Source organism: Phanerochaete carnosa (genome assembly GCF_000300595.1).
Source record: "Phanerochaete carnosa HHB-10118-sp unplaced genomic scaffold PHACAscaffold_1, whole genome shotgun sequence".
NCBI lineage: Eukaryota > Fungi > Basidiomycota > Agaricomycetes > Polyporales > Phanerochaetaceae > Phanerochaete > Phanerochaete carnosa.
This window is the reverse complement of record NW_006767628.1, coordinates 3660224-3666223: the sequence shown is the minus strand read 5'-3', so window position 1 is coordinate 3666223 and position 6000 is coordinate 3660224. Positions and strand designations below refer to the sequence as shown.

The window sequence follows — 6000 nt, the reverse complement described above, 5'->3', positions numbered from 1 at the left end:
ATGGTAGGTCACTGTCACAAGAGAAATTTGGGACTTTTTTGTCACAAAAAATAATGCGAAAAAAGCTTGAAAAAATAAGTAAGAAAAGGCCGTATTTTTTCACTCGGTATCCGGCATCCCGGCAACTCGGCAATCTGGCATTCGAGCCGATTATCCGCCGGGTGCCGCTGTCCCCAGGGCACTTTGATAGACGGCCTGGCGGACAGTCGGCTCGGCTGCCGGATTGCCGAGTTACCGGGCTGCCGGATACCGAGAAAAAATATGACATATTCTTATTTATTTTTACAAGCTGTTTTTGCATATTTTTTGCAACAAAAAAGCTCCAAATTTCTCTGGTGTGTAGTACCTTGCAGCGCTGCTGTTAATTGCTCCGCTAGTCGTCCGCTCTTGTGTGATGTCCGGCCGGGTTTCATAGTGCTTAATCGCCGCTTGCATCGCCGACCGCAGTAGCAATGGCCCGTGAGCACTAGTATGACGGCGGTGGAGTCCGGCCTGGTTGCTCGCTTGAATGTCGCACAGCTGAGACCCCGGGTGAGTGCATTTCGGACCGAAGGTAGACCGCCATCCGACCTGGCGTGGTGATGTCGGGCAGGCAGAGTGGGACGTGTCCAGATTTGATTTGATTGCCAGATGTGAGCCTGGGCTGACGGATCGGGTTGTGCAAGGCATCGGACAGGCCTTGAACGGGGCTTGCGGTAAGCAATGGCTGATACCGACGCCTTTATTTTTGACAGCACGAATGGACGACCGCAGTGCTGTGCGAGCAGCGCCAGGAACCTTTGGCGCCGATTGGCGCGGGGCCTCTGCGGCGCCCGCCCGCCCGCCCGCCCTCCCTGCCCAACACCGCGAGCGATCCAAGTGGGGCCGCGGTGGCTACGTTGTCGCGTCGCGGAGCTTGCGCGTACACTCCGCCTGCTTGTCCCAGCCGCTCCGCTCACGCCGTTGGCACAGCGGCGCCGCCAGGAATAAGCCAGTTGGCCTGCACGTAGCTTAGTAGCCAGCCAGCCTCGCTCACGCGGTATCTTTTTGGTACGCCTGTCGCTGTTGGCTTCGCTAAGGAGAGCGTGCACTTATTACTGCGGTTTCACGCGCTCATCTCCCGGCTCTCGCTATCGCTTACGGTGCGGAGCCTGGTAGCCGCAAACATAGACGATTAGCACACTCGAACCCACATATTGACCGACATCCCCGAGATGCCAGATGACCTTCGATGAAATCTCCGTGCAAGGCAACCGTGTCAACGCGTAGAGACGAACACAGAAAGCCACCTCCCTTTGTCGCCCACGCGTCAAACCGTCGACACACCTCTCGCTGCCAACTGTCGGCTTCACACTGTTTCTTCGTCAGCCAGAGCACCTTTAAAGTTAAGACGGGGCAATTTGAACCTTCCCATTATCAATTTATCTCACCGCATGTCGCATGCTCAAGGCAGCGCATCGTCTTGTGGTCAGCTCTGTGAGAGCGCTGCCATGTTTCCATTCCGCCTGATTCAACACATCTGGAGCGCAAATGAAGTCGCCACGCTTTCTATCACCCTAGAGAGTCAGCAGCATAGCTTCCGCCGCCGTTCTTTCCGATTGCCCCTCACGCCGTGTCGCGTCAAGGCAGTTGTCTTCGTGTATACTACGGATGCCGCAGTTTTCACAGCGCTGCACCGCGGCGGCATCTTCTTTCCTTTCCATGACTGGCAAGAATTTTTTTTTATCATCTTTTGGTGATTGTGTCTTCTCCCTCGCGAGCGAATAGTTCGAGAGACGATTCCCACCCGAGACCACAAGCTTTGTCTCCCGAAGCGAGCGCTCCGTCGCGCCTGCGTGGTCGCCTTGGCGTATACCGCTCACTGCACACCGTCCTATTGCTGCATACCCATCATATTCCCGCCGCAGCCCACTATCACACCCGAGGGCCCGTGTCTAGCAGGAACTGCATGGCGCAGCTCTGTTGCGCAGCCCCGTCTTGGACGGCACACTGCTCCCGGGAAAACTACAGAGAAGCGCTGCGCTGCTTCCCTTCTCGTCCCTTTCCCTCCCAATCTCACCAAATCTCGTGCAGATTGTGCAGAAGCCGCCGCCGCCCTCCTGCAGTCGCCCAGATCCCAGCAAAGATAGCTGGAATCTCTGCAGATTTCGCGCATGCGCACCGCCGTCCCGTCCTCAACCGAGCCCGTGGCGCCGCTGCTCTGCGGAGCGGCCCAAGAATCCAGCTGTGTATGGCAAGTACGTAAGGTTCTGCTGCAGCACTGCGCTGATACGGGTGGGGCTGCTATTACGCACGAGGTGTATAAGAACCTGAAGGCCCGACCTAACCCTTGTCTGTCAGACGTGTCCTGCGCGCAGACTGCCATAGGTGCTCAATCCCGAGGTACGCAACACTTTAAGCATACGCGCCTTCACTTCGCTCCGGGACAAGTCGTGGATGAGAAAACGTGGCGTGGATTACAAACATACGTAGGGGCAGTACATGGCGAGTAAGGTAACACGAGCCTCCCAAGAAACGACAGCAATTAGTACACAGACGGTCAGTCGCGGATGTCAATTATCAGTAAAGGTCCGGGGAATTCCGTTCAGCATAGCCGTGGGAGGAAACGGTGTCCGAGGGATCAGAGATAGCAACGGGAGAATGTACCTGGGGGAAGATACGAAGGCCAGTGCTCGTCGGACACGGCGGCCTCCCACTCGGCCGCGTGCGATCGATAGAGGTCCAGCGCAGCGCGAGCGTTCTCGAGCTGCGGTTTGTGTCCGGCTTCAGGCATCGTTCCAAGGATCACGCAGACAGGAGACGGGACGCACCGGACAGAGCATGCCGTTGTCCTGGATGTGCCGCCGCATGAGGCGCCAGGTGAGTGTCGCGAGACCGACGAGCTGCGTCGCCTGCAGCGCGTTGCGGAAGGGCTGGTACAGGCCGACGTCGCGCGTGAGGACGGCCGGATGCGGGATGCCGAGCACTGCGGGGCGCCCGCGCGGGCGTGAGGCACGGCGCAAGGGAACAAGAAGGCCGAGAAACGGGAGCGCACCAGAGAGGTCGAGCCAGAGGCTGTGGCCGACGACGACCTTGCCGCGGATGATGTTCGCCACCTGCTGCTGGACGGCAGCAAAGGGCTGGGCACCTGCGCAGACGGGAATCAGCCAGGACTGTACGGGCAGGTCGCGTGCACCAGGGACATACGGCCGGGTTGCAAATGCGCCGGCGTGATTCCGGTCGTGCCGGTACGGTAGTCCGCGACGGGGTTCGTGGGCAGGACGTGGGTTTCGTAGATGACCTCGCCCTGGTGGTCCGTCATGGCGACACGCCTGCCGGAAACATGGTCAGCGCCGTGAATAAATTGGCAGACACGAGGAGGGCAATGCTCACGCGAGCATGGACGTGCACCCGCCGGCGCCGATGCCGACGACCACGCACGAAAGAGCGACAATCTGACTGGACGCAGGAGGAGCACGCTTATTGCTCATCGCAGCTGCAGGACTTCAGGCTCGTTGAGTACACACCTCTGCTATTTCGAACGGCTCGAGGCCAGCTCAGTATTTCAATAGAGCTCGAGAGTTCCATGCAGGTTGACTGCCAGTGAGTTAGTGGATCGTCGGCAACATTTTACACTAGCTCGTGAGGTGGACGCCGCAATTCTTGACACGCTATACTTTGCGCAGGAACATGTATGTGGCGAAGAGTATTCTCACATAGCAAGATCTCTATCTCGATATCTATACGCCGGGCGCGTGAAAGAACGAGGATGTCAGAGGTAGAACAGCAGGCCTTGGTCATGCCAGGACGAGAATAAGCGTTTGCTTGGGCAGGGCCGGGCCACAAGTAGAGCGTTGGAAGCAGGGTGTCGAGTGGCGGCCGAGATGCCCGAGCCATAGCAGAGGGACCCATGAGCTTGGAGTAGATAGCTAAGTGGGGAGCGTACGTCAATTTGTGGCTAGCAGATTGGAATAACCGCGTGCGGTTTGTGGCTCGAGGCTGAGTGCAGGACCAGTAGGCAGCCGTAAGGAATTACGCTCCAGAGGCCAGACCACCGCTGGGTTTGATGGCGGCGCATATGAGGGCGCGCACAGCTGTTATAGTAGAGGTTTGGAAAGCAATAAATCAGAGTAATACACCGTACCGATTGCTCGGATATCTACACGCGAAGGCAGTGCATATGAGGAGCTCGTCATCGCAGGGCTTAGCAGCGGGTGAGTGTATTCCCTGGAGTATCCGCGGCGAGTGCTCAGAGCAAGTTGAACACTCGAGGCCTTTGGTAGAGGTGCTCTCCCGTCGCGCGAGCCGTCACGAAGATGTCCGGTCTTGATGTGTGTGAGGCAGACAGAGTTAGTGGTGGCCTGTGGGCGAACAATAACGCTCGAGATTTGGGCCGGGGAGAGAGATAGGTGCCGATCTTGCCGATCTTGAGCGTCAAATCTCCGAGAATCTACTGGATATGGCAAGTATGTAGGTTCGTTGATGTCCCACTCGGTGTCGGGCGTGGACGACGGCTTTGCCGGGACCACCACCGATAGCGCCACTCCCAACACCGGCGACCGCTCCATGCCCAGCGACACAATCCCGCCTATTTCATAGCACACAGCAAGTCGCCGCCGCCATCTTTCTGTTGTTGGTCCCGATACACAGATCTCTGCATGTATTAGCCTATCCTTCTAGTTTACCGCAGTCGTCTATTGAACCTTCCCTTTCATCTTCTGCCGGGCTCTCAGCTGCTCAAAGCGCTTACGAAGAGGAACCCAGTACTCCTCCAGCTCTCGCGCAGGGAGAATCTCGCTGAAAGAGGGACGACGAGATGCCTTTCTCCCCCGAGCTTGGTGGCCGTGCGTCTCCCGCAGTAGATCCAGCTCAGCCTGGCGCCGGCGTTCCGCGTCGTGCTCGGCAAACACGCGTTTTGCATGCCGCAAACTCCGCTCCTTGAGGGCCAGCCAAGCGAGACGCCACCGCACGCGCTCGTCGACAACCTCCGGTCCGAAGCGTCGGCGGAACTCCTGGACGAGGCTCATCGCCGCCGTGCCGCACTTGGGCACCGTCCGGAGAGAGTTGACCAGGTAGAGGAGCGTCGTCGCGTCTGGTTTTAGATCAGGGTGCAGGCGCAATAGCTTCGCTAGCATGCGTCGTGCAAGGTAGTGACCTGACAGGTGCGGCTTGTCGGGCACAAGCTGCGCGTGCACAATGTTCATGCACGCGCGTCGCAGCACGGGGCCAAGTTTTAGAGGCAGGTTCTTGAAATAAGAGTCCGTCGCGCGGAAGGCCGCTTGTCGGTTATTGGCCCGGATGAACCACTTGACCAGCATGAGAGTCACCCTGGGCGGCATCATCGCTGATTGTTCTGGGGTGAGGGCAGGAGGATGTCGCATCAGGGTGTCGTAACGACCCTGCTCGACGGCGAGGTCTGGCGGCGAGGGTTGTAAAGGTTGCCGCGATGGGCGGTGCACCATGTCTTCCATATCGTCTGCACGACTGCGCCTCCTCCAAAGACCGTCGTCCGATGACTCACTGGCAACCGGGTCCTCCGAACCTGGCGTCACAACTTGGCCCAGAGCTGGATGCAGGAAGGCGCTTTCCTCCAAGCGCGTTGAATTTGGTGAGGTGTCCCAGTCTCCATACGACGCGTTTAGGTCCTCGAAGGAGAACAACTGTCCTGCCCCTTGAGGACTGGCTTGATTAACATCCGCGTCCGCTTGGGGACTGGCCTGATAGACATTCGCACCCGCTTGGGGACTGGCCTGATAGACATTCGCGTCCGCTTGGGGACTGGCATTCGCGTTCGCTTGAGAACTAGCCTGATAGGCATTCGCGTCCACTCGGAGACTGGCCCGATAGACATCCGCATTCGCTTGAGGAATGAGCTGAGAGATGTTTGCATTCGCCTGACCGCTGACACTATCCTGCGGGCCCAGACTCGGCGCAGGTGTGGGGGCGGCGTTGGCCATTAAAGACTCTCGCAATGAACGCAAATGCGCCAGAAATCGGCTACGCTCTTCTGCGGCTTCGGCTTCCAGCATGGGCGGGATACGG

At 58.3% G+C, this 6000-nt stretch overlaps 2 protein-coding genes across 2 annotated transcripts; both read right to left on the bottom strand.

Annotated features, from left to right (window-relative positions):
- Nucleotides 1-2367: 2367 nt before the first annotated feature.
- On the bottom strand, nt 2368-3875 carry PHACADRAFT_134684 (uncharacterized protein). Its single transcript, XM_007390621.1, has 5 exons — nt 3352-3875; nt 3166-3290; nt 3014-3106; nt 2790-2944; nt 2368-2725 (listed from the first exon to the last, which is right to left on the bottom strand). The coding sequence occupies exons 1-5, from the start codon at nt 3447-3449 to the stop codon at nt 2600-2602; spliced, it is 597 nt and encodes a 198-aa protein (XP_007390683.1). The 5' UTR covers nt 3450-3875; the 3' UTR covers nt 2368-2599.
- Nucleotides 3876-3909: 34 nt separating this feature from the next.
- On the bottom strand, nt 3910-5704 carry PHACADRAFT_247742 (uncharacterized protein). The gene has a single exon (XM_007390620.1). It carries the CDS (start codon nt 5427-5429, stop codon nt 4653-4655), a length of 777 nt encoding a protein of 258 aa, XP_007390682.1. The 5' UTR covers nt 5430-5704; the 3' UTR covers nt 3910-4652.
- Nucleotides 5705-6000: the final 296 nt, after the last annotated feature.